Source organism: Vidua macroura, chromosome 23 (genome assembly GCF_024509145.1).
Source record: "Vidua macroura isolate BioBank_ID:100142 chromosome 23, ASM2450914v1, whole genome shotgun sequence".
Taxonomy (NCBI): Eukaryota; Metazoa; Chordata; class Aves; order Passeriformes; family Viduidae; genus Vidua; species Vidua macroura.
The window spans coordinates 7,009,759-7,034,471 of NC_071593.1; the positions used below are offsets into that span (position 1 = coordinate 7,009,759).

The 24,713-nt window shown below is 41.4% G+C and overlaps 1 protein-coding gene and 1 long non-coding RNA gene across 6 annotated transcripts; both read right to left on the reverse strand.

Moving 5' to 3' along the window:
• Nucleotides 1-1,825: 1,825 nt before the first annotated feature.
• On the reverse strand, nucleotides 1,826-2,951 carry LOC128818310 (uncharacterized). 2 transcript variants are annotated; one of them, XR_008440453.1, is made up of 4 exons: nucleotides 2,850-2,951; nucleotides 2,653-2,706; nucleotides 2,093-2,146; nucleotides 1,826-2,017 (listed from the first exon to the last, which is right to left on the reverse strand). It is a non-coding gene; the product is annotated as an uncharacterized LOC128818310 (long non-coding RNA). The 2 variants fall into 2 exon arrangements; XR_008440452.1 differs by lacking the exon at nucleotides 2,850-2,951 and having other exon boundaries at nucleotides 2,653-2,742.
• Nucleotides 2,952-11,631: 8,680 nt separating this feature from the next.
• On the reverse strand, nucleotides 11,632-24,496 carry C23H1orf159 (chromosome 23 C1orf159 homolog). Of its 4 annotated transcripts, none has more exons than XM_053997829.1 (9): nucleotides 24,426-24,472; nucleotides 22,877-23,008; nucleotides 22,661-22,741; nucleotides 18,610-18,698; nucleotides 17,697-17,772; nucleotides 15,825-15,959; nucleotides 14,448-14,473; nucleotides 13,007-13,037; nucleotides 11,632-11,994 (listed from the first exon to the last, which is right to left on the reverse strand). In XM_053997829.1, the coding sequence occupies exons 4-9, from the start codon at nucleotides 18,679-18,681 to the stop codon at nucleotides 11,924-11,926; spliced, it is 411 nt and encodes a 136-aa protein (XP_053853804.1). In that variant the 5' UTR covers nucleotides 18,682-18,698; nucleotides 22,661-22,741; nucleotides 22,877-23,008; nucleotides 24,426-24,472; the 3' UTR covers nucleotides 11,632-11,923. The 4 variants fall into 4 exon arrangements, with proteins under 4 accessions (XP_053853804.1, XP_053853803.1, XP_053853802.1 ...); XM_053997828.1 differs by having other exon boundaries at nucleotides 22,661-22,744; XM_053997827.1 differs by lacking the exon at nucleotides 22,877-23,008 and having other exon boundaries at nucleotides 22,661-22,744; nucleotides 24,426-24,496.
• Between the last annotated feature and the right edge of the window lie 217 nt (nucleotides 24,497-24,713).

Genomic DNA, 24,713 nt, shown 5'->3' on the forward strand with positions numbered 1-24,713 from the left:
TTTTTTTGGCCTTTTTCACCTTAAAAGAGAGCAGAAAAAGAGAGAAAAATCCGAATTTCCCCTCTCCTGTGGCATTTCCATGGAAACCGAGGCCGGGGCTGCTCCTGGGATTGGGGGCTTGGGAATTTTGGGATGATTTTGGGGATTTTAGGAGGATTTTAGGGATTTTTGGGGATGATTTAGGGATTTTTGGGATGATTTTGGGGATTTTAGGAGGATTTTAAGGATTTTTGGAAGGGTTTTGGGGATCTTTGGAGGAATTAGGGATTTTTTTGGGATGACTTGAGGGATTCCTGGGAGGATTTTAGGGATTTTTGGAGGATTTTGGGGATTATTTTAGGGATTTTTGGAAGATTTTAGGGAACCTCTGGATAATTTCAGGAATTTTTTTTTTTTTTTAGGGATCTTGGGAGGATTTTAGGGATTTTTGGAAGGATTTTAAAGATTTTTAAGGATTATTTTGGAGGATTTTAAGGATTATTTTGGAGGATTTTAAGGATTTTTGGAGGATTTGAAGGATTTTAAGGATTTTTGGAGGATTTTAAGGATTTTTAAGGATTATTTTGGAGGATTTGAGGGATTTTTAAAACTCATTTTGAGGACTTTAGGGACCTTTGGATGATTTAGGGACCCTCTGGATGATTTCAGGGATTTTTTTTTTATTATTTTAGCGATTTTTGGAGGATTTTTGGGACTTCTGGATGATTTTAGGGACTTGGGGAGGATTTTAGGGAACCTCTGGATAATTTTAGGGATTTTTGGAGGATTTCAGGGATATTTGATGCTGCCAGACCCCACAATATTATCATTATAATTATTGTTATTATTATTATTATTATTATTATTATTTTTTTTTTTTTTTTTACTTTTATTTGTACTTTTATTTTTATTAATTTTTATTATTTTTTTTTCATCTCTAGGCTTTCAGCCCTCTGGGGCTGACACTCAAAGCAATCCCAAAAACCCAAGATTTCAATAAAATTCCCTCTCTCCAGCCACATTTTAAGAAAGATTCCCATTTTTTTTTTTTTTTTTTTTGGCTCTGCAGGAGGAGCAGGGATTTGGGATTGTTCCAAGGGGGAAATCCCTGATTTCCCACCTGCTCTGGGATCCCTCAGAGTGCTAAAATCCAGGTAAAATACCACAACACATCCCCGGGATGCCAAAAAATGGGCTTGGAAGTGATTTTTCCTTTGATTTTCCAGTGGGAATTCCCTCCCTGCCTCTCAAACATGGCTGGGAATTGCCAGGAATCACCAGAAAATTGGGAAAGATCTCTTTGAACCACTTTGTCCTCATCAATACCTGAAGAAATTCCCTTAATTCGCCTCAAAACTCAGGTTTTTTTAAATCCTTTTTGCTCCTAAATACCCTAAAAAAAAAAATAAAATCCCAACCCAAGAATCCTTCAGGAAAAAAAAAAAAATAATAAAAAAAAATTCCTTTCTTAGGAGAGAGGATAAAGTCCAACACTTACTTGTGGTGCCCAGTCCTCTTTGTGCTTTAAACTCCAGGAAAACCCAGGAAATGCTGATCCCAAAAGGAGAGAAAAAAGAAGGAAAACGAGGTGGGAAAGGGGAGCTGCGGGTGGAATTTGGGATTTCTCGCTGCTCTCTTATCTCCAGCGTGGAAATCTTTGCCTGGTACAGTCGGAGCCGCCGCTTCACAGGCCAGGAATTTTCACTTTGAATAATTTTTAACTTCGGCTCCCGGTGAGGAAAATGCTCCCTGCTTGGCTGGGTTTGTTATTTATTTCCTGGGAGAGGATTTTTTTTTAATTGAGGGGAGGAAATGGGGGAAATTCTCTTTTTTTTTTTTTTTCCGTCGTTTCTCAGCTTCCAAGGGTGGAGGGGATGAGGGGGAAAGATTGGAATAATTTTCCTGGGAAAATGAGGAGATAGCAGAGCTGGGAGAGTGCAGCTCCAGGAATTTTCATCCTCTGAGCGCCGCTTCTTTTCTGCTTTGTTTTAAAATGGAAATCATTTTCCTGGCCTGTGGCTGAATGCCCTCAGAAGGGCTGAAAAGTAATTCACAATTGTGATCACTGAAATGGGTAAAACCACCAATTTATTGTTATTTTTGTTCTTTTTACCTTGTTGAGGGCTGAAATTCAGGCACATTCCCCTCACAAACGGGGAGAATTCAGCTTAAAACACAAAGGAAATTCTAAAAATTCAAGGTCAAGAAGAAGGGCCCAAATCCCTTCAGAGATGCTGATACCGAGCTAATTAACAATTGTGATCACTGAAATTGGTAAAAACACCAATTTATTGCTATTTTCATCATTTTTACCTCTTTGAGGACTGAAATTCCCCTCACAAACGGGGAGAATTCAGCTTAAAACCCAAAGGAACTCAAGGTCAAGGAAAAAGGCCCAAATCCCCTCAGAAGGGCTGAAACAAAAGTAATTCACAATTGTGATCACTGAAATGGGTAAAACACCAATTTATTGCTATTTTTACATCTTAGAGCTTTGAAATTCAGGCACATTCCCCTCACAAACTGAGAGAATTCACTTTAAAACACAAAGGAACTCAAGGTCAAGGAAAAAGGCCCAAATCCCCTCAGAAGGGCTGAAACAAAAGTAACTCTCAATTCTGATCACTGAAATGGGTAAAAACACCAATTTATTGTTATTTTTATTCTTTTCACCTTTTTGAGGGTTGAAATTCAGGCACATTCCCCTCACAAACGGGGAGAATTCACCTTAAAACACAGAGGGAATAAAAAACTCCAGGCCAAGGAAAAGGCCCAAATCCCCTCAGAGGTGCTGATACCAAGATAATTAACAATTGTGATCACTGAAATTGGTAAAAACACCAATTTATTGCTATTTTCATCATTTTTACCTCTTTGAGGACTGAAATTCCCCTCACAAACAGGGAGAATTCAGCTTAAAACACAAAGGAAATTGTAAAAACTCAAGGCCAAGGAAAAAGGCCCAAATCCCCTCAGAGGTGCTGAAACAAAAGTAACTCACAATTGTGATCACTGAAATTGGTAAAAACACCAATTTATTGTTATTTTTATTCTTTTTACCTTGTTGAGGGTTGAAATTCAGGCACATTCTCCTCACAACCTGTGAGAATTCAGCTTAAAACACAAAGAACTCAAGGCCAAGGAAAAAGGCCCAAATCCCCTCAGAGGTGCTGAAACAAAAGTAACTCACAACTGTGATCACTGAAATTGGTAAAACACCAATTTATTGTTATTTTTACATCTTAGAGGTTTGAAATTCAGGCACATTCCCCTCACAAACTGAGAGAATTCACCTTAAAACACAAAGGAACTCAAGGTCAAGGGAAAAGGCCCAAATCCCCTCAGTAGGGCTGAAACAAAACTAATTAACAAATGTGATCATTGAAATTGGTAAAAACACCAATTTATTGTTATTTTTATTCTTTTTACTTTGTTGAGGGTTGAAATTCAGGCACATTCCCCTCACAAACCGGGAGAATTCAGCTTAAAACACAAAGGAGATATTTCAAAATGCAGGTCAAGGCAAAAGGCCCAAATCCCCTCAGAGGTGCTGAAATAAAAGTAATTCACAATTGTGATCACTGAAATTGGTAAAAACACCAATTTATTGCTATTTTCATCATTTTTACCTCTTTGAGGACTGAAATTCCCCTCACAAACAGGGAGAATTCAGCTTAAAACACAAAGGAAATTGTAAAAACTCCAGGCCAAGGAAAAGGCCCAAATCCCCTCAGAGGTGCTGATACCAAGCTAATTAACAATTCTGATCAGTGAAATTGGTAAAACCACCAATTTATTGTTATTTTTGTTCTTTTTACCTTTTTGAGGGTTGAAATTCAGGCACATTCCCCTCACAAACGGGGAGAATTCACCTTAAAACACAAAGGAAATTGTAAAAACTCCAGGCCAAGGAAAAAGGCCCAAATCCCCTCAGTAGGGCTGAAACAAAACTAATTAACAAATGTGATCACTGAAATGGGTAAAAACACCAATTTAATGTTATTTTTATTCTTTTTACCTTGTTGAGGGTTGAAATTCAGGCACATTCCCCTCACAAACTGGGAGAATTCACCTTAAAACACAAAGGAAATTGTGAAATCTCCAGGTCAAGAAAAAGGCCCAAATCCCCTCAGAGGTGCTGAAATAAAAGTAATTAACAATTGTGATCACTGAAATTGGTAAAAACACCAATTTATTGCTATTTTCATCATTTTTACCTCTTTGAGGACTGAAATTCTCCTCACAAACAGGAAGAATTCAGCTTAAAACAAAAAGGAAATTAAAAAACCTCAAGGCCAAGAAAAAGGCCCAAATCCCCTCAGAGATGCTGATACCAAGCTAATTAACAATTCTGATCAGTGAAATTTGTAAAAATACCAATTTATTGCTATTTTCATCATTTTTACCTCTTTGAGGACTGAAATTCAGGCACATTCCCCTCACAAACAGAGAGAATTCACCTTAAAACACAAAGGGAATATTTCAAAATGCAGGTCAAGGAAAAAGGCCCAAATCCCCTCAGCTCCGCGAAGAATTCAAAAAAAATTGGGAAAATTGGGATCAGACCCCAAACTGCACCCAGACAGCAAAAAAAAAAAACAACTTTTGAACCAAAGGTGCTGGAAATCACCCAGTGTAAAGTGAATTTTTCCAGTATTTTTACACCTGGGAAATTGAGGAAGGCAGCAGGAAACGGAGCTGGGTGATTTCTGGGGTTTTTTTCCAGGTTCTGTTCTCTGAGGATTCCCAGGGCTCATTCCATGAAAAAAAATTGAATTTCTAATTTTATTTTTTTTCTAATATTTTCCTCCTGGAGGGGTTAAGAACCCTGAGCAAAACCCTCCAAAAAAAAACAAAAAAAAAAAAATCAAAATATCCCATCCAAAGCTTGAAGAATCTCTGCCCCATCCCCATTTTTTACCCTGACGCTGGATGAGAAATTGATTTATTTTGTTTATTCCCACCCCAAATGATAAGAAATTTATTTTTATTCCCACCCCAAATGATGAGAAATTGATTTATTTTTATTCCCACCCCAAATGATGAGAAATCAGTTTATTTTGTTTATTCCCACCCCAAACGATGAGAAATTGATGTATTTTGTTTATTCCCACCCCAAATCCCAGTAGAAAAACTCTTTATTTTTATTTTTATTTTTTTTGCTGGCACTGCCAGCTGAGCCCCACCACAAACATCCCGGTGTTTTTATGCTGTTTGTCCTTGTTAAAGTCAAATTTATCTTTTTTTTTCCCTCTCAGCACCTGCCCTATTCCACCCTGGGAGCTGCCGAGCACCTGCGCAATTAAAGCTTCATTAAAACCGACTTTTTTAATTGCCTCTGGGTCGTTGGAGCAGGAAAAAACCAGCAGGAGAAAAGCCTTGGGTGTGGTGAGGAAGCAGCAAAAATTCCGTGTTTTCTCCTCGGGTTGACTGGTTTATTTTTATTATTTTGTGTCCTCGCCGCGGAATTCACCAAGCTGGGAGTGGCCGTCCCCAGTAAGGAACTGGGAACAGAGAATAAATAAAGGTGTCCAGGGAAAAAGGGAAGGATAATAATAAATAAAATATAAAAATAATCATCATCGTCAGCGGGATATTCCAGAGAAAAAGGGAAGGAAAATAAATAAATAAATAAATAATTATAATAATAATGATAATGATAATAATAATAATAATAATAATGATATTCCAGAGAAATAGGGAAGAATAATAATAAATAAAATATAATTTTGTAATAAATTAAAGATATTTTTGTAATAACTTAAAGGTAATTTTGTAATAAATTAAAGATAATTTTGTAATAAATTAAAGATATTTTTGTAATTAATTAAATATATTTTTTGTAATAAATTAAAGATACTTTTGTAATAAATTAAAGATTCCTTTGTAATAAATTAAAGCTCTTTTTTAAGGGTTTTTAAGCCTTAGGGAAACTTTCTTCTTATCCCAGGAATTTTTTTTGGAGCTGGATTTGTCCTGGCCGAGCAAAGAGCCCCAGCAGAGCTCAGCTTTCCATGGGGATCCATCCAATCGGGATCCATAAAATCAAATCGGGATCCATAAAATTGGGATCGATAAAATCAGGATCCATAAAATCAAATCGGGATCCATAAAATCAAATCGGGATCCATAAAATCGGGATCCATAAAATCAAATCGGGATCTATAAAATCAGGATCCATAAAATTGAGATCCATAAAATCGAGATCCATAAAATAAAATCGGGATCCATAAAATAAAATCAGAATCCATAAAATCGGGATCCATAAAATTGAGATCCATAAAATCGAGATCCATAAAATAAAATTGGGATCCATAAAATTGAGATCCATAAAATCGGGATCCATAAAATCAAATCGGGATCTATAAAATCAGGATCCATCAAATCGTGATCCATCCAATCGGGATCCATGGAATCGGGATCCATCCAATCGGGATCCATGGAATCGGGATCCATGGAATTGGGATCCATGGAATCGGGATCCATGGAATCGGGATCCATGGAATCGGGATTTTTCTCGGCTCGCTGGCAGCGCCCCGCGACCGTTGGGAGTTTATCAGAACAGATAAGGGAGCGGGGCTCGGGCTCGGCTCGTTAAAGCCCGGCCCAGGGCACTCGAGGAACCGCCTTTTCCCAGGGATGAGCAGCTGCAGAGCATTCCCGGGAAAAGCGCGGGAAAAGCTCCATTCCCGGGCCAAAATCCGGGATTGTGATCCAGGAGGAAAATCCGGGATTCTGATCCAGGGGCAAAATCTGGGATTCTGATCCAAAGGGAAAATCCAGGATTCTGATCCAGAGCCAAAATCCGGGATTTGCTGATCCAGGGTCAAAATTTTTGGGATTTCTGATCCAGGGGCAAAATCTGGGATTCTGATTCAGAGGCAAAATCCCGGGATTTGCTGATCCAGGGCCAAAATCTGGGATTCTGATCCAGAGGCAAAATCTGGGATTTGCTGATCCTGGGTCAACATTTTGGGGATTTCTGATCCAGGAGTAAAATCCTGGGATTTGCTGATCCAGGGGCAAATTTTTTGGGATTTCTGATCCAGACGCAAAATCCGGGATGCTGATCCAGAGTCCAAATCCCGGGATTTGCTGATCCAGGGGCAATGAATGATTTGGTTTTTTCCAGGGATTCCGCGGGATGATTCTGAGGATTCACCTGTTCCCAGGAATTATTGGAATTCTCGCTCCCAGCTCCACTTCCCGGGACTCTCCTTGCCTTCGACTCCCCCCAGCGGCCACAGCTCCAGGGAATTCCAGGGATGGAATGAAAAGAAATCCATGGAATGAACAAGAAATCTATGAAATAAATTTAAAAAAAAATCAATTTAATTGAATGGAATTAAAGGAAATACGTGGAATTAAAAGGAAATCCCTGGAGTTAAAAAGAAATCCATGGAGTTGAAAAGGAATTGAAAGGAAATCCAAAAGAAATCCCTGAAATTCCAAAGAAATCCATGGAATTAAAGGAAATCCACGGAATTCAAAGGGAATCCATGGAATTAAAGGAAATCCACGGAATTAAAAGGAAATCCAAAGGAAACCCACGGAATTAAAGGAAATCCATGGAATTAAAGGAAATCCGTGAAATAAAAAAAGAAATTAAAAGGAAATCCATGAAATTCCAAAGAAATCCATGGAATTAAAAGGAAATCCAAAGGAAATCCATGGAATTCAAAGGAAATCCAAAGGAAATCCATGGAATTAAAAAGAAATCCATGGAATTCCAAAGAAATCCATGAAATTAAAAGGAAATCCAAAGGAAATCCATGGGATTAAAGGATATCCATGGAATTCAAGGAAATCCAAAGGAAACCCATGGAATTCAAGGAAATCCAAAGGAAATCCATGGAATTCAAAGGAAATGAATGGATTTCAAGGAAATCCAAAGGAAATCCATGGATTTCAAGAAAATCCATGGAATTCAAGGAAATCCAAAGAAATCCATGAAATTAGAAGGAAATCCAAAGGAAATCCATGGAATTCAAGGAAATCCAAAGAAATCCATGAAATTAGAAGGAAATCCAAAGGAAATCCAAAGGAAATGCATGGAATTCAAGGAAATCCATGGAATTTAAGGATAATCCATGGAGTTCCAAAGCAATCAGCCCAAACCCCGCAGTGGGAATGACCTCCCTGGGACGGGGAATTGGGAATTTCCCGAGCCCGGATCCCAGTGGGCAGCAGGGAGGGCAAAAGGCAATTAAAGCCTGGCTTTACCTGCTCCAGGTAAACATCCTAATTAAGCCCGCACTAATTGCTCGCTCCTAATTAAAGCTCTCCCAGTTCCAGAGCCTCTGGAATTCAGGGATTTTCCACAAGGAAATTTCCCCTCTCGGCTCTCCCTGAGGGGCAGCACAGGCTCAGAATTTGATGTTTTTTCCCCAAATTTTTCCTCTGTTTTATTTTCTAATCAAAGCCCAAGAAAAAGCTGAAAAGCCAAAAAAAAAAAAGCAAAGTTTAAATCTCTTTATTTTGGCACCGTGTACAAAGATACAAATCCAGGAAATGCCGGGGGTTAAAACCGAGTTTTAAAGCAGAGTTTTGTTGGTTTGAACCCAAAGCAGAGCTTTGGGAAGGGAACTGGATGGTGAAAAGGAAGGGAAAACCCAGAAAACTCAACATGGAACCCACAAAACCAAAGCTCAGCTCCAAGGCCAAACCAACCCCACAAAACCCAACCCCAAAAGTCAACACTAAAGCCATAAAACCAAACTAAACCCACAAAATTCAACCACAAAACCCCAAACCTTAACCCCAAATCCGAATCTAAACCCACCAAACTCCATCACAAACCCAAACCCACAAAACCCAATCCCAAGCCCAACACTAAACCCATAAAACCAACACTAAACCCACAAAACCCAACCCCAAACCCAACACTAAACCCATAAAACCAAACTAAACCCACAAAATTCAACCACAAAACCCCAAATTAAACCCAAACCTTAACCCCAAATCCGAATCTAAACCCACCAAACTCCATCACAAACCCAAACCCACAAAACTCAACCCCGAGCCCAACACTAAACCCATAAAACCAAACTAAACCCACAAAATTCAACCACAAAACCCCAACCTTAACCCCAAATCCGAATCTAAACCCACCAAACTCCATCACAAACCCAAACCCAACACTAAACCCACAAAACCCAACCCCAAACCCAACACTAAAGCCATAAAACCAAACAAAACCCACAAAATTCAACCACAAAACCCCAAATTAAACCCCAAATCCAAATCTAAACCCACCAAACTCCATCACAAACCCAAACCCACAAAACTCAACCCCGAGCCCAACACTAAAGCCATAAAACCAACACTAAACCCACAAAATTCAACCACAAAACCCCAAATTAAACCCCAACCTTAACCCCAAACACAAAACTAAACCCATAAAACCCAACCTTAACTCCAAACCCAAAACTAAACCCCCAAAGCTCAATCCCAAACCCAAAAAAAACAAAACCCCAAAGCTCAACCCCACAAAACCCAAAATTAAACCCACAAAACTCAAATCCCAAACCCAAACTAAACCCATAAAACCAAACCTTAACCCCAAAACCAAAACTAAACCCAAAACCCCAAACCCGAAACTAAACCCCCAAAGCTCAATCCCAAACCCAAACCTGAACCCACAAAGCCCAACCTCAGCCCCAAAACCCAAAACTAAACCCAAAAAACCAAACCTTAACCCCAAACCCAAAAATAACCCACAAAACTCAACCCCAAAACCCAAAACTAAACCCAAAAAACCAAACCCACAAAGCTCAACCCCAAAACTAAACCCACAAAGCCCAACCTCAGCCCCAAACCCAAACCTAAATCCCCAAAGCTCAACCCCACAAAACTCAGCCCCAAAACCCAAACCTGAACCCATAAAACCAAAACTCAACCCCAAAACCCAAACCTGAGCCCACAAAACCCAACCTTAGCCCCAAACCAAAAACTAAACCCATAAAACCAAACCTAAACCCACAAAACTCAACCCCAAAACCCAAACCTGAACCCATAAAACCCAACCCCAAAACCCCACAAACTCAACCAGGAGCTCACAGCGATGGCAAAGCTGAACCACATCCCAAAAGTGGAGAAAAATTTTGGGATTTTTACATTTTCTGGGTAAAAACCTTGGGATTTTCAAGTTTTCTGGGTAAAAATCCCTGAGAAAAACTCGATTTTAACCACACACAGAACTCAATTGTTACATTTTTAACGACACAAATCCCGTTTTTAGATTTTTAGTTTCACAGATCCCATTTTTCAGGACACAAATCCCATTTTTCAGGACACAAATCCCATTTTTAGACACCAATTAAAGCAAATCCCACACGAGAAGAGACAGAAAAAGGAGCTGATCCTTCAATAAATTAACATTTCAGCAATTAAGTTAATTAAACACACAGGACTTCCTTGGAATTATTTGCATAGTTCCTCCTTTTTTTTTTTTTTTTTTTTTTCCCCTCTCTTTGGAATTCAGAAATTCCTCAGGAATTTGGAAAATCCTCAAGAATTCTGAATTCCAGGATAAAAACTTCCTATTTGGGGGAAAAAAAAAAAAAATCTCAGCAGCAGAAAATTGGAAATGATCAAAATTCCAAGTTGGAATCTCCCAAATCCTCCAAAAAAAAAAAAAAAAAAAAAAAAAAATTGGGAATTTCAACTGGAATTCCTTGGCCAGGAGGAAAACAACTTTATTTTTCATAATAAAGAGGAAAAATTTGGAATTTTTTGGCACAGGAACCTCTCCAAGATTTGGGTTTTATCCCTGAAAATTCCACCAAAATCTCGTTGGTTTTTAAGGAGATAAAAACAAACCCAGCTGCCGGGCTGGGCTGGGCTGGGCTGGGCTGGGCTGGGTTGGGCTGGGCCGGGCAGAGCTGGGCCAGGATCTCCAGGCCGGGCTCTCCAGGCCGGGCTCTCCAGGCCGAGATCTCCAGGCCGGGCTCTCCAGGCTGGGATCTCCAGGCCGGGCTCTCCAGGCCGGGATCTCCAGGCTGGGATCTCCAGGCCGGGATCTCCAGGCTGGGATCTCCAGGCTCCCCAGGCCGGGCTCCCCAGGCCGGGCTCTGCAGGCTGGGCTCCCCAGGCTGGGTTGGGCCGGGATCTCCAGGCCAGGATCTCCAGGCCGGGATCTCCAGGCCGGGCTCTCCAGGCTGGGATCTCCAGGCCGGGATCTCCAGGCCGGGATCTCCAGGCTGGGTTGGGCTGGGATCTCCAGGCCGGGCTCTCCAGGCCGGGCTCTCCAGGCTGGAATCTCCAGGCTGGGATCTCCAGGCCGGGATCTCCAGGCTGGGTTGGGCTGGGATCTCCAGGCCGGGCTCTCCAGGCCGGGCTCTCCAGGCTGGAATCTCCAGGCCGGGCTCTCCAGGCCGGGCTCTCCAGGCTGGGATCTCCAGGCTGGGATCTCCAGGCCGGGCTCTCCAGGCTGGGATCTCCAGGCTGGGATCTCCAGGCTGGGATCTCCAGGCCGGGCTCTCCAGGCCGGGATCTCCAGGCTGGGATCTCCAGGCCGGGCTCTCCAGGCCGGGATCTCCAGGCTGGGATCTCCAGGCCGGGATCTCCAGGCCGGGCTCTCCAGGCCGGGCTCTCCAGGCCGGGCTCTCCAGGCTGAGCTGGGCCTGGATCTCCAGGCCGGGATCCCCAGGCTGGGATCTCCAGGCCGGGATCTCCAGGCTGGGTTGGGCTGGGATCTCCAGGCCGGGCTCTCCAGGCTGGGTTGGGCTGGGATCTCCAGGCTGGGATCTCCAGGCTGGGTTGGGCTGGGATCTCCAGGCCGGGATCTCCAGGCTGGGATCTCCAGGCCGGGATCCCCAGGCTGGGCTGGGCCGGGCTCTCCAGGCCAGGATCTCCAGGCTCTCCAGGCTGGGATCTCCAGGCCGGGATCTCCAGGCCGGGATCTCCAGGCTGGGCTCTCCAGGCCGGGCTCCCCAGGCCGGGCTCAGACGTTGCTGACCCGGCTGTCGGGCGGGCCGAGCGAGCGCTCGCGGCGGACGTAGCGCGGCTTCCGCACTGCCGGGAACAAACATCCCAAAAAAAACCCCTGGGATGGGAGCCAGGAGGGAATTCCCGAAGAACAGAGAGGGGATGTGGGGATTGGGGTGCAGCAGGGTTTGGGGTTGGGGTTGGGTTTGGGGGATTTGGGGTTGGGGTTTGGGGATTTGGGTTTGGGTTTTAGTGTGGCTTCCGCACACCCGAGACAAAACATCCCAAAAAAACCCCCTGGGATGGGAGCCAGGAGGGAATTCCCAAAGAACAGAGAGGGGGATGAGGGAATTGAGACATAGGGGGGTTTGGGGCTGGGTTTTGGAGGTTTGGGGCTGGGTTTGGGGTTTGGGGCTGGGTTTTGGGGGTTTGGGGCTGGGTTTTGGAGGTTTGGGGCTGGGTTTGGGGTTTGGGGCTGGGTTTTGGGGGTTTGGGGTTGGGTTTTGGGGATCCGGGGTTGAGTTTTGTGGTTTTTAACCCCAAACCCAGTATTAACCCCACAAAACCAAGCCTAAATCCCCCAAAACCCAATTCCCAAACTATACCCACAAAACGCAACCCCACACCCAAAACTAAACCCACAAAACCCAAACCCAAAACTAAACCCACAAAATCCAACCTCAAACCAAAAACTAAACACAGAACCCACAAAAACCCAACCATAAAACCAAGCCTAAATCCCCAAAACCCACCCCCCCAACCTAAACCCACTAAACCCGGCCCCAACCCCACTAAACCCGGCCCCAACCCCACTAAACCCAGCCCCAAACCCAACCCAAACCCCAACCCCACTAAACCCGGCCCCAACCCCACTAAACCCGGCCCCAACCCCACTAAACCCAGCCCCAACCCCATTAAACCCGGCCCCAACCCCATTAAACCCAGCCCCAACCCCACTAAACCAGCCCCAACCCCACTGAACCCGGCCCCAACCCCGGCCCCAAACCCGGCCCCAAACCCCAAAATCCCATCCCGGGCATTTCCGCTCCTGAGCCGGGAATTTTGGGGATTTTTGTGGGATTTTCTCAAATCTCCTCACCTGAGGAAGCTGCAGGAGGGATCATGGAGGCCTGAGGGGCAGCAGGAGGTCAAAAAAAAGCATTTTTAATGGTTTTTCCTTAAAAAATTCAGGAATTAAAAAAATTCCAATTTTATTCATGAAAAAAAAGCAATTTTTAACAGTTTTTCCTTAAAAAAATCTGGAATTTTTAAAAATTCCAGTAATATTCATGGGGAAAAAAGCACTTTTTAAGAGTTTTTCCTCTAAAAAATCAGGAATTTTTAAAAATTCCAATAATATTAATGTAAAAAAAGCACTTTTTGACAGTTTTTCCTTAAAAAAAATGCAGGAATTTTAAAAAAATCCAATTATATTCCTGAAAAAAAGGCACTTTTTAAATGGTTTTTCCTTAAAAAATCCGGAATTTTTTAAAAATTCCAATTTTATTCATGTAAAAAAAGCACTTTTTGAAAGTTTTTCCTTAAAAAAATCAGGATTTTCAGCAATTAATTCAGCAATTAAGGAGTTGCTCAATAAAGTCTCAATTTTGTTAATTTAAATCAAAATTTTTGTTAATTAAAATGGAAATTTTTGTCAATTCAAATGGATTTTTTTTTATTAAAAAGGAAATTTTTGTCAATTAAAATGGATTTTTTTTTAATTAAAATGGGAATTTTTGTTAATTTAAATCAAAATTTTTGTTGCTTGAAATGGAATTTTTTTAAATTTAAATGGAATTTTTTGTCAATTTAAAAGGAAAATTTTGTCAATTTAAATGGAATTTTTAAATTAAAATGGAAATTTTTGCCAATTAAAATGGAATTTTTTAAATTAAAATTGAATTTTTGTTAATTAAAAAGGAAAATTTTGACAATTTAAATGGAAATTTTTGTTAATTTAAATCGAAATTTTTGCTAATTAAAATGGAAGGTTTTGCCAATTAAAATGGATTTTTTTCAATTTAAATGGAAATTTTTTGTCAATTAAAAAGGAAATTTTTGTCAATTTAAATGCAAATTTTTTTCAATGAAAAAGGAAATTTTTGTTAATTAAAATGGAAATTTTTTGTCAATTTAAATGGAATTTTTTGCCAATTAAAAAGGAAATTTTTTGTCAATTAAAATGGATTTTTTTGCCAATTAAAATGGAATTTTTTGCCAATTAAAAAGGAAATTTTTGTTAATTAAAATGGATTTTTTTTGTCAATTTAAATGGAAATTTTTGCCAATTAAAAAGGAAATTTTTTGTCAATTAAAATGGAATTTTTTGCCAATTAAAAAGGACATTTTTGCCAATGAAAAAGGGAATTTTTGTTAATTAAAATGGAAATTTTTTGTCAATTAAAATGGAATTTTTTGCCAATTAAAAAGGACATTTTTTGCCAATGAAAAAGGGAATTTTTGTTAATTAAAAAGGACATTTTTGCCAATGAAAAAGGGAATTCTTGCTGATTCCTTGTCCCCACAGAAGCAGAACTCACCGTTTCACTGGGCTGCAGAACAGAAGCTAAAAGAGAAGAAAAAGAAAATTAATGAAGATTATTTTAATTACTTTGAAGGCTGGGAATGTTCATTTGCCAAAACCAAAGCCACGCAGGGAATAAATCTCTGGTTAAAAAAAGGGAATTTTGTCCCAAAATGCAACGAAAATCTTCAAAATTCCCATTGGGAGAAGGGATTGGGAGAATTTATCGGCACAAAATGGGAATTCCTCCATAAAATTGGGATTTTTGAGCTCAAAATTGGGAATTTTGCCCGTAAAATAAAAATTTATGAGCTCAAAATTGGGATTTTTGAGCTCAAAATGGGAACTTATGAGGTCAAAATTGGGATTTTTTGAGGTCAAAATTGGGAATTCCTCCATAAAATGGGAATTTATGAGCTCAAAATTGGGATTTTTTGAGGTCAAAATTGGGAATTTTCTCCAGAAAATGGGAATTTAGGAGCCCCAAAATGGGAATTTTCTCTCCAAAATGGGAATTTATGAGCTCAAAATTGGGAATTTTGTCCAGAAAATGGGAATTTTCTCCCCAAAACTGGGATTTTTTGAGCTCAAAATGGGAATTTATGAGCTCAAAATGGGAATTTTCTCCCCAGAATGGGAATTTTCTCACCAAAATGGGAATTTATGCGCCCAAAAATGGGAATTTATGAGCCCAAAAATGGGAATTTTCTCCAGGGAATGGGAGTTTTCTCCCCAGAGTGGGAATTTTCTCCCCAAAATGGGAGTTTTCTCCAGAAAATGGAAGTTTTCTCCCCAGAATGGGAATTTTCTCCCCAAAACAGGAATTCAGCAGCCCAACAATGGGAATTTTCTCCCCAGAATGGGAATTTTCCCCCCACAGTGGGAATTTTTGAGCCCCAAATTGGGAATTTTTTTCCCAAAAATGGGAATTTTCTCCCCAAAAATGGGAATTTTCTCCCCAGGAAATGGGCGTTTTCTCCTCGGAATGGGAATTTTTTTTCCCAAAATGGGCATTTTCTCCCCAGAGTGGGAATTTTTGAGCCCCAAATTAGGATTTTTTTTCCCAAAAATGGGAATTTTCTCCAGGAAATGGGCATTTTCTCCCCAGAATGGGAATTTTCGCCCCAGAATGGGAATTTTCCCCAGAAAATGGGACTTTTCTCCCCAGAATGGGAATTTTCTCCAGAAAATGGGAATTTTCTCCCCAGAATGGGAATTTTTTTCCCAAAATGGGCGTTTTCTCCCCAGAGTGGGAATTTTTGAGCCCAAAAATGGGAGTTTTCTCCCAAAACGGGCGTTTTCTCCCCAGAGCGGGGCCGCTGAGCTGAAATCCCCACCCGGGCAGTGAGCAGAGCCGCGCTCGTTACCAACACCCCGTTAGGGGCTGCTTTACCTTTGCTGCGGCCGTGCAGCAGCCCCGGCAGCCGGCTGCCGCGCCGGAGGTGGAAGAAGGCGGCCACGGAGAGGATGAGGAAGAGGCAGAGCAGGAAGGAGCCCAGGATCAGCGCCGCCGCCGCCTCGGGGCCGCCTGCCCGACGAGATTGGTGTCCTTATCTTGTTTTATACTTATCTTATCTTATCTTGTCCTTATCTTGTCTTATCCTTATCTTGTTTTATCCTTATCTTGTTTTATCCTTATCTTGTTTTATCCTTATTTTATATTATCCTCATCTTATTTTATCCTTATTTTATCCTTATCTTATTTTATCCTTATTTTTTTTATCCTTATCTTATTTTATCCTTATCTTATTTTACCTTTATCTTATTTTACCTTTGTCTCATTTTATCCTTATCTCATTTTATCCTCATCTTATTTTATCCTTATCTCATTTTATCCTCATCTTATTTTATCCTTATTTTATCCTCATCTTATTTTATCCTTATTTTATCCTCATCTTATTTTATCCTTTTTTTATCCTCATCTTATTTTATCCTTATTTTATCCTTATCTTATTTTACCTTTATCTTATTTTATCCTTATCTTATTTTACCTTTATCTTATTTTAACTTTATCTCATTTTATCCTTATCTCATTTTATCCTTATCTCATTTTATCCTTATTTTATTTTATCCTTATCTTATTTTATCCTTATTTTATCCTCATCTTATTTTATCCTTATTTTATTTTATCCTTATCTTATTTTATCCTTATCTTATCTTATCTTATCCTGTTTTATCTTTTTCCCACCCAGCAGACAGGAGTGCATTCAGCCCTGCCTACGGACTTAGCCCTGTCCGTGCCGCGATTTCCCAGATTTTGTCCAAAAAAGGCAGCTGCATTGCTGCTGAGCGAGGCTTTGCTGCATTGCTGCTACCTGTGCTGCATTGCTGCTGCATTGTTCCTACCTGTGCTGCATTGCTCCCACCTGTGCTGCATTGCTGCTGCATCGCTCCTACCTGTGCTGCATTGCTGCTGAGCGAGGCTTTGCTGCATTGCTCCTACCTGTGCTGCATTGCTGCATTGCTCCCACCTGTGCTGCTGATGCTGCATTGCTCCCACCTGTGCTGCATTGCTGCCGCATTGCTCCCACCTGTGCTGCATTGCTCCCACCTGTGCTGCATTGCTGCTGCATTGCTCCTACCTGTGCTGCATTGTTCCTACCTGTGCTGCATTGTTCCTACCTGTGCTGCTGATGCTGCATTGCTCCCACCTGTGCCGCATTGCTGCCGCATTGCTCCCACCTGTGCCGCATTGCTCCCACCTGTGCTGCATTGCTCCCACCTGTGCTGCATTGCTCCCACCTGTGCTGCATTGCTCCCACCTGTGCTGCATTGCTGCCGCATTGCTCCCACCTGTGCCGCATTGCTCCCACCTGTGCTGCCGCATTGCTCCCACCTGTGCCGCATTGCTCCCACCTGTGCCGCATTGCTCCCACCTGTGCTGCCGCATTGCTCCCACCTGTGCCGCATTGCTCCCACCTGTGCCGCATTGCTCCCACCTGTGCCGCATTGCTCCCACCTGTGCTGCATTGCTCCCACCTGTGCCGCATTGCTGCCGCATTGCTCCCACCTGTGCCGCATTGCTCCCACCTGTGCTGCATTGCTCCCACCTGTGCCGCATTGCTGCCGCATTGCTCCCACCTGTGCCGCATTGCTCCCACCTGTGCTGCATTGCTCCCACCTGTGCTGCCGCATTGCTCCCACCTGTGCTGCATTGCTGCCGCATTGTTCCCTACCTGTGCTGCATTGCTCCCACCTGTGCTGCCGCATTGCTCCCACCTGTGCTGCTGCATTGCTCCCACCTGTGCTGCCGCATTGCTCCTACCTGTGCCGCAGCGCGGGCCGAGCGCGCAGGAGCCGTTGGGGTCCAGCATCCCCTCGCAGCAGGGCGGCGCCGGCGCCTGCGGAGACAATCCCGGGGTCCCTGAGGGATCCCCCAGTCCCGCCGGGAGTTTGGGGTCCCGCCAGGAGGGAAGTTTCATTTCATGTCCATTAATGCGATTTTATTTCATACGTCTGTTCTTAAATAAATCGATTCTTAATGAATCCATTTCTTTAAATAAATCCTTTTTTTTTTATAGATCCATGTTTTATAAATGAAAGTAAAATAAAATAAAAATAAAATAAAATAAAATAAAAAATAAAATAAAACAAAATAAAATAAAATAAAAATAAAATAACATTACATAAAAATAAAATAAAATTTTAAAAAAATTAAAATTAAAATTAAAATTAAATTAAAATGAAATTAAAATAAAATTACAATAAAATTTTAAAAAATAAAATAAAAATTAAATTAAATTAAATTAAAAATAAAATAAAATAAAATAAAATAAGATAAAATTAAATTAAAATAAAATAAAAATTAAAATAAAATAAAAATAAAATAAAATAACATAACATAAAAATAAAATAAAATTTAAAAAATTAAAATTAAAATTAAATTAAAATGAAATTAAAATAAAATTACAATAAAATTTTAAAAAATAAAATAATAATTAAATTAAATTAAATTAAATTAAAAATAAAATAAAATAAAATAAAATAAAATAAAATAAAATAAAATAAAATAAAAAAAAAATAAAATAAAAATAAAAATAAAAATAAAATAAAATAAAATAAAATAAAATAAAATAAAATTAAAATTAAAATAAAAATAAAATAAAATAAAATAAAATAAAATAAAATAAAATAAAATAAAATAAAATAAAATCCAATTGAATTCCTGGAGCACTCACCGAGTTTTCCGTGGATTTTCCAGCAGCTTCTGCCACGAGCCTGGTCAGGAGAAGCACCGAGGGCACCTCCATCCCGGGGAAACACGGACCTGCAGAAAAACTGGGAATAAATTCCCATTGCTCCTGCAGGAGCCCGGAATTCTGCTGCCCTGCGCTGAAGACGTTGGGGAAAGGGGAGGATCAGGAAATAGAGAAAACCAGGATTAGAGATTGTCAGATGGGATGAATGACAACTAAAATGAAATTATTTAATTCTTGCCAACTCCTGCTTGCTCAAAGAGTAACCAAACAAACACAGACGAGGAAGGATTATTTATTTAAAAATGAAAAAATTCAATTATTTTAATTTTTGTCAACTCCTGCTTGCTCAAAGAGTAACCAAACACAGACGAGGATTCATGATTAAAAATGAAAAAAATTCAATTATTTAGATTCTTGTCAATTCCTGATTATTCAAAGAGTAACCAAACACAGACGAGGATTAGTGATTAAAAATGAAAAAAATTCAATTATTTAGATTCTTGTCAATTCCTGATTATTCAAAGAGTAACCAAACACAGACGAGGATTCGTGATTAAAAATGAAAAAATTCGATTATTATTTCAATTTTTGCCAACTCCTGCTTGCTCAAAGAGTAACCAAACACAGACGAGGATTAGTGATTAAAAATGAAAAAATTCAATTATTATTTCAATTCTTGTCAACTTCCGATTATTAAAAGAATAAGAAATCACAGATGAGGAAGGATTCTTGATTAAAAAATGATAAAATTAATTTATTATTTCGATTCTTGTCAACACCTGCTTATTCAAAGAATAAGAAAACACAGATGAGGAAGAATTATTGATTATAAAGTGGAATAAAATTCAATTATTTCGATTCTTGCCAACACCTGCTTGCTCAAAGAGTAACCAAACAGAGACGAGAAAGGATTATTTATTTAAAAATGATAAAATTAAATTATTATTTCGATTTTTGTCAACACCTGCTTGCTCAAAGAGTAACCAAACACAGACGAGGATTAGTGATTAAAAATTATAAAATTCAATTATTATTTCAATTCTTGTCAACACCTGATTATTCAGGTTCCCAGGAAGGAACAACAAGTTTTAGCATTTTCTGGTCAAACTCAACATTCTGCTGCCCCCAAGGAGGAGGTTTTACCTCATAAATTGAATTTTAGAGAGGAAAAAAAATCCCAAACATTCAGGAGGGAGATTCTGGATCCACTGATCCTGAGGAGGAGGAGCTTGAAATTCCCTCCAAACCATCCCAAAATTGACAAATTTCCCACAGATTTCCTCAGGATCAAACACCCACAGCAAAATAAATTCCCTCAAAGATATATTCCATGTTTGACAGCATTTTTCCTATGGATTTGGGGGAAAAAATAGAAATATTTATAGATAAATAAAGCCTCTGCCTGAATTGGAAGATTTTTTCCCCTCAGGATTTTCCCGCCAGCGCAGGAAAATGTTGGAATTCCAACAAGGATTTCCCACCCCAGGAAGGAACAACAACTTTTAGCATTTTCTGGTCAAACTCAACATTCTGCTGCCCCCAAGGATGAGGTTTTACCTCATAAATTGAAATTTAGAGAGGAAAAAAAAAATCCCAAACCTTGAGGAGATTCTGGATCCACCGACCCTGAGGAGGAGGAGCTTTAAATTCCCTCCAAACCATCCCAAAATTGACAAATTTCCCACAGATTTCCTCAGGATCAAACACCCACAGCAAAATAAATTGCCCCAAAAAATCTGTTCTACATTTGGCAGCGTTTTCCATGTGGATTTGGGAAAAAAATATAAATATTTATAGATAAATAAAGCCTCTGCCTGGATGAGAAGATTTTTTCCCCTCAGGATTTTCCCGCCAGCGCAGGAAAATGTTGGAATTCCAACAAGGATTTCCCACCCCGGGAAGGAACAACAACTTTTAGCATTTTCTGGTCAAACTCAACATTCTGCAGCCTCCAAGGACGAGGTTTTACCTCATAAATTGAAATTTAGAGAGGAAAAAAATCCCAAACATTCAGGAGGGAGATTCTGGATCCACCAACCCTGAGGAGGAGGAGCTTTAAATTCCCTCCAAACCATCCCAACATTGACAAATTTCCCACAAATTTCCTCAGGATCAAACACCCACAGCAAAATAAATTGCCAAAAAAATCTGTTCTACATTTGGCAGCGTTTTTCCTGTGGATTTGGGGAAAAAATATAAAAATATATATAAATAAAGCCTCTGCCTGAATGAGAATATATTCAATTATTAGCCACACCCAAAAGCTGCCTAATTCTGAGGAGATAAAGCTGAGAGCAGAACCAGAGGGGGCTGGAAAATTGGAAATGATTAAACTGAGGAGAAAAGTTGAAATTATAAAACTGAGAGAAGAATGAAAGGCTTTTAAGCGTTGACAATTAAATTTTTAAACACAAAACCCTGCCTGAATTAAAAAAACCCTGAGGATTTTCCTGCCAGCTCAGTTTGGGGAAGGCAGATTTCGGAATTCCAACAAGGATTTCACCTTTGGAGCAAATCCCAAATCTCTGCCAGCTGGGATCTGCACGGGAATGAAACCCGGGAGGGAATTTTGCCTCTTTTTGCTTCACAAACACCTCGGGGCTCTCCTCCCACTCCTGCAGGCAAAACGCTTCCCTTATCTGCAGTTTCCTTCTGTTTTCTGCTGCTTTATCAGCATTTTTCTGGCTGAAAGTGTTGCTGGAGCTTGGGAATTATTTCAGCAGCCGGGAAAAGGAGGGAAGTGGAGAGAAACCCTGCCTGAAATTCAGGTGGTTTCACAATTCCCAATCCACAGCACGCCCAAAAGCTGCTTAATAAAAGAAGAGATAAGGCTGAGAGCAGAACCAGAGAGGGCTGGAAAAGCCCAAATGATAAAACTGAGGAGAAAAGTTGAAATTATAAAACTGAGAGAAGAATGAAAGGGTTTTAAAAGCTCAAATGTTAAAACAGAGAAGAACAAAAGGGTTTTAAAAGATGAAATTATAAAACTGAGAGAAGAATGAAAGGATTTTAGACATTGAAATGATAAAGCTCAGAGAAGAATGGAATGGTTTTAAAAGTTGAAATTAAAAACCTGAGGAGAAAAGTTGAAACTATAAAAGTGAGAGAAAAACAAAAGGGTTTTAAGAGCTGAAATGATAAAACTGAGAGAAAAATGAAAGAGTTTTAAAAGATGAAATGTTAAAACAGAGAAGAATGAACGGGGTTTAAAAGATGAAATGATAAAACTGAGGAGAAAAGTTGAAATTATAAAACTGAGAGAAAAATGGAAGGGTTTTAAACATTTAAATGATAAAACAGAGAAGAATGAAAGGGTTTTAAAAGCTGAAATAATGAAACAGAGAAGAATGAAAGGGTTTTAGACACTGAAATGATAAAACAGAGAAGAATGAAAGGGTTTTTGATACTGAAATGATAAACCAGAGGAGAAGGAAATGGTTTTAGACACTGAAATGATAAAACTGAGAGAATGAAAGGGTTTTACACATTAAAATGATAAAGCAGGGAAGAACAGAAGAGTTTTAGACATTACAATGATAAACCAGAGAGAAGGAAAGGGTTTTACACACTGAAATGATAAAACTGAGGAGAAGGAAATGGTTTTACACACTGAAATGATAAAGCAGGGAAGAACAGAAGGGTTTTACACACTAAAATGATAAAGCAGGGAAGAACAGAAGGGTTTTACACATTAAAATGATAAAGCAGGGAAGAACAGAAGGGTTTTACACACTGAAATGATAAAGCAGAGAGAACAGAAGGGTTTTACACACTGAAATGATAAAGCAGGGAAGAACAGAAGGGTTTTACACACTGAAATGATAAAGCAGAGAGAAGAGAAGGGTTTTACACACTGAAATGATAAAGCAGAGAGAACAGAAGGGTTTTACACACTGAAATGATAAAGCAGAGAGAAGAGAAGGGTTTTAGACACTGAAATGATAAAGCAGAGAGAACAGAAGGGTTTTACACACTGAAATGCTAAAGCAGAGAGAAGAGAAGGGCTGGAGGAGCTGCACGTGCCGCTCACCTGCAGGCCCCCCGGAGCCCTGTGCACCCGGCCCTGCTGCCAGCAAACACCCCAGGCTCCGCTGCTCATTTCACCTGGAACCTGCTGTGGCACAGAGAGAGAAGAGAGAGAGGTTCAACAAAACAATCTTTTCTCAGTCCCAGCTGGAGCAGGACTCGTTTTTCCAGCTCGGATCTCAGCTCCAGCCCTGCCCTTTCCACGGCCGGGCTTTTGTACCAGCAATTAACAGCTGGGTTTAACCAGAGCCGCCTTGAGCCGGGCTTTGCTGCAAGAGCTGCTCCACGCCTGCCTTGAGCAAACATCCATTCCTGTTTGCTGCTGGGACTCCTTGTGCTCCTCCAGCACGCGCTGCAAGCACGAACAGTCAGGAGGAGAGGTGAATATCCCACGGGGAAAAGTGAGAGATGAATATCCCACGGGGAAAAGTGAGAGATGAATATCCCACGGGGAAAAGTGAGAGGTGAATATTCCACGGGGAAAAGTGGTTTGGGAAGCAGAGGTGAATATCCCACGGGGAAAAGTGAGAGATGAATATTCCACGGGGAAAAGTGAGAGATGAATATTCCACGGGGAAAAGTGAGAGATTAATATTCCACATGGAAAAATGGTTTGGGAAGCAGAGGTGAATATCCCACAGGGAAAAGTGAGAGATGAATATCCCACGGGGAAAAGTGAGAGATGAATATCCCACGGGGAAAAGTGAGAGATGAATATCCCACAGGGAAAAGTGGTTTGGGAAGCAGAGGTGAATATTCCACAGGGAAAAGTGAGAGATGAATATTCCACGGGGAAAAGCGGTTTGGGAAGCAGAGGTGAATATTCCATGGGGAAAAGTGAGAGATGAATATTCCACAGGGAAAAGTGGTTTGGGAAGCAGAGGTGAATATTCCACAGGGAAAAGTGAGAGATGAATATTCCATGAAAAGTGGTTTGGGAAGCAGAGGTGAATATTCTATGGGGAAAAGCGGTTTGGGAACGGGCTAAAGGAATGGTTGGAAGGGATTTAAAAGGTGCCACCCCCAGGGACACCTTGCATGCCCCAGCCTGGCTTTGGGCATCCCAGGGATGGCATTTCCATGGGGTAACCAGTGCCGGGATCCCAGCAGCCTCACGGAGAGGGATTTGTTCCCAAAATCCACCCTAAAGCCGCTCCTTGTCGCTCGGGATTAACCCCCCCTCCCTCCATGTCCTGCCGCTCCATCCTTTGGAAATGTTGTCCCTCCTGTCGCTCGGGAAGGTCACGGTGAGGTCGCCCCAAAGGTTCCCCTCTCCAAGCTCAACAATCCCAATGTTTCCATGGCCACTTTGGGGTTTTTCCACCCCCCAAACGCTGCACCAAAATCCCCTTTATCTGGGGGGAAGCTTAGCCAGGAAAACCACGCCAGAACAACATCACCAAATCCCCGCGACCCCCAGCAACCTCAGACTGGCAAAAAAAATTGTCTTCGACCGAGTTAAACGATTAGGAAATAAAAGTTTCAGGCGGGGGATAAGGACGGGATTCCTGCAGGAACCAGCTGGCCCCAAAAGCGCTGGGCGAGGAGCAGGAACAAGGGGCGAGTTGAAATCCTAAAGCCGAGCCCCTCGGGCCCCCCCGGTGCCCATTATCCCCGGAGAACTCGGTGACTCCATGAGGAACCGCTGCCCTCCGCCGCTCCCCGCGAACAATGGGGCCCCACCCAGCGCTCGCCCCGGGGCTCGCCGCCCGTTCCCCCTCCCGCTTCTTCCTCCTCCTCCTCCTCCTCCTCCTCCTCCTCCTCCTCACCTGAGGGCTCCCCTCAGCATCCCCCCGGCACCGCCGAGGTTCCCGTTCGTACCCCCCGCCCTCCACCGGCGCCCAGCCCGCTGCGCCCCGCCGCACCCTGGGAGTTGTAGTCCCGCGGCCGCCGCCCTCCGCGCCGCTTCGCCTAGCGGCCGCCCCGCCAGGAACTACAAATCCCAGCAGCACCCGCGGCGCGCCCCGCTCCCCGCAGGTAAAGGCGCGCTCTCCGCCTTTTCGCGCGGCGCCGCGGCGCCTGCTGGGAGAGCGAGTCCCGCGCTGCCGGCGGGGCGC

Bases quoted from the DNA above. Each gene is read 5' to 3' on its own strand.
- C23H1orf159 (XM_053997827.1), bottom strand. From the start codon at position 18,681: ATGGAGGTGCCCTCGGTGCTTCTCCTGACCAGGCTCGTGGCAGAAGCT. The intron at 15,960-17,696 runs GTAGGAGCAATG...CTCGTCGGGCAG, and splicing joins CGGCCCGCGCTGCGGCACAG to GCGGCCCCGAGGCGGCGGCG. The intron at 14,474-15,824 runs GTAAAGCAGCCC...CTTCTCTTTTAG, and splicing joins GCTGCACGGCCGCAGCAAAG to CTTCTGTTCTGCAGCCCAGT.